The following is a 2,288-nucleotide window of genomic DNA, read 5'->3' on the forward strand; positions in this document are numbered from 1 at the left end:
CGTCCTCGCAGCCCCGGGTCCTCACAGTTCCCGTCCTGACAGCCTCCGTCCCCACAGCCCCAGGTTCCCACAGTCCTCACAGTCCCGGGTCCCCACAGTCCCGAGGGCCTAGAGTCCCCGTCCCCCAAAGCTTCCGGTCCCCACAGACCCCGATCCCCGCCTACCGTGCCTCCGCAGCGCCGCCATGCCGGCCTCGCCGCCCCGGCGACCCCTGCGACCCCAGCCCAGGCCCGAGCAGCGCGACTGCACTTCCGGACTCCGTCCTTGTAGGCCCGTCCACAACAGCAGGCCTGCCCAATCAGGATCCGCGGTCTCTGCCGCTGAACGCCAATCAGCCGCACACCGGCTGCAGATTGGCTCTAACGCGCGCTGTGGGCATGGCCCGTGGGCGTTAGTACTCCGAGCATGCTCAGAGGAAAGGGTGTGACCCGGGTGAGCCGACCCGGGCTGCGGAGGGGTCATGGGGCGGGGTCAGCGGGAGGGGCTCAGGGGTTAGGGGGTCATCACAAGACCGTCACTGGAAGCCGGTGGGTGGGTCAGCGAGAGGTGGTTAGTGGGTCAGCAGGAGGGGAGTCAGGGGTTAGGCGGTCGCTGGGAGGCGGTCAGCGCGGGGCGGGATTGTGTTCCTGGGTGACCGCCCACAGTGTCACCCTGGGTCCCAGCGCTGCACAGGGATGCGAGTAGTGGGAGGGATCTGCTGAGCGCCCATCGGGCCAGGGTCCTATCGTACCGCAGAAGCTGGGACTCAGAGCAGAGAGGAAACTGGGAAGAGGGGAGCCCGGGGACTGACCAGGAAGACCGCCGCCCCCTGACCCCTGTGGCACTGACCCCTTCTGCCCGCTGTTGCGACTGCGGCAGGTGGATTTCTTCCCTGTGCTCCCCTCCAACCATTTCACCTTCTCTGGGACCTTGGTTTATTGTTTACCCTTCTTCCTTGAATCCGTTTCTTGGAGAACTTATTTCCTGAGAGCCTGTCTGTGCGGGGCCCTGCTATGGAAGCCGGGGCACCTCCTGACGGGCTGACAAACAGACAAGTTCCTCGTGAGACAGAGAGCACGTCACTGTCCTCCCTCCGGGAAGGGGTTTCGGAGTGGGGAGGTGGGGGGTCAGGAAGGCCTCCTGGAAGGTAATTGAACCAGGCTTGAGGCAGAGGGAGCAAGGCTCGGTGATGTCCAGGCAAAGAGCACTCAAAGCAGAAGGGACCGTCCAGGCCTGGAGCAGCACAGGGCCCGTGCGACAGGAGCACAGCGAGCAGGGACAGTGACAGCCGCCGACAGACAGGAAAGCAGGTGGTGCTGGGCAAGTTTGCGAAGACGCGAGGATCAGCCTTACGTTTCCCAGGCAGTCAGGTGGAGGATACGGCTGGTTTTGAGCAGAGGAGTGAAATTATCTGAAGCCCATCTTGAAGGAGTGGTTTGAGCCGCTGAGCTGAGATCAGATTTGGTGGGGGAAGCAGGAGGCCAGCTCGAGTCCATCCCTGTGAGAAGGACCCTGGTGGCTAACACCAGGGTAGTGGTGGATGAGGCTGTGGGAAGAGGTGGTTGGATTTGCATATATATGTGAAGACAGAGCAAAAGAGGTTTTCTGATTGACCAAGAGTGGCTTTGGCAGGAGAGAAGTGTGGCACGGCTCCAGGTTTTGGTTTGGAAACTGGGAGGCTGGAGTGGTCCCAAGGAGATGAGAAAACTCCCTGGGGGGTGGAGAGGGGGCGGTCATTGTTGGGTGGTGTGCAGCGCCAGGCATGTTAGGTTTGAGGTGCTCCTTAGACGTGTAAATGTGGGCATCAATTAGGCAGCTGAATAGGATTTTAGGATTCAGGAGAAAGGATGAGGATGGAGATGTATAGCTGCATTTGATATACAGCTGTTTGTCTGCATGTAGGTGCATTTAAAGCTCTAAGAGGGAGTGTAGATAGAGAAGTGGTCCAAGGACAGCTCTGAGGGGCTCTAACTTCTAGAAGGTGGGGAGATGAGGAGGGAAAGGGCAGGGGGTCTGGGAGGACAGTGAGCTGTCCTGAAGCCAAGTCATGTCATCGCTGGTCTGAAATGATGTTGAGGACCCATCACAGACAATTGTATTCATCAAGCACAGGTTCTCAGTGACCTTGATTACAGTAATTTCGTTGAAGTGGTAGAGGCAAAAGCTTGATGGGAATTCGGTAGAGGGAATTGCAGGAGAGAAATGGAAGATATTGGGCTCAGATCTCTCTCTACTGGACCCAAGATGGGGTAGCAGCTGTAGGGTCCCTAAAGACAGAACACACACACACCACACATACACACATATAA

At 58.7% G+C, this 2,288-nt stretch overlaps 1 protein-coding gene across 1 annotated transcript in view; it reads right to left on the bottom strand.

Annotated features, from left to right (window-relative positions):
• The window catches only part of ERICH1 (glutamate rich 1), a 47,303-nt gene extending 47,029 nt beyond the window's left edge, over positions 1–274 (bottom strand). The window contains exon 1 of the mRNA XM_029226607.1: positions 165–274. Coding sequence (XP_029082440.1) covers positions 165–186 — 22 coding nt within the window. The 5' untranslated portion in view covers positions 187–274. The remainder of the gene's footprint in view (positions 1–164) is intronic.
• Positions 275–2,288: the final 2,014 nt, after the last annotated feature.

The sequence above is a fragment of the Monodon monoceros genome, unplaced genomic scaffold (genome assembly GCF_005190385.1).
Source record: "Monodon monoceros isolate NGI ecotype Baffin Bay Population unplaced genomic scaffold, NGI_Narwhal_1 Super_Scaffold_17, whole genome shotgun sequence".
Lineage (NCBI taxonomy): Eukaryota > Metazoa > Chordata > Mammalia > Artiodactyla > Monodontidae > Monodon > Monodon monoceros.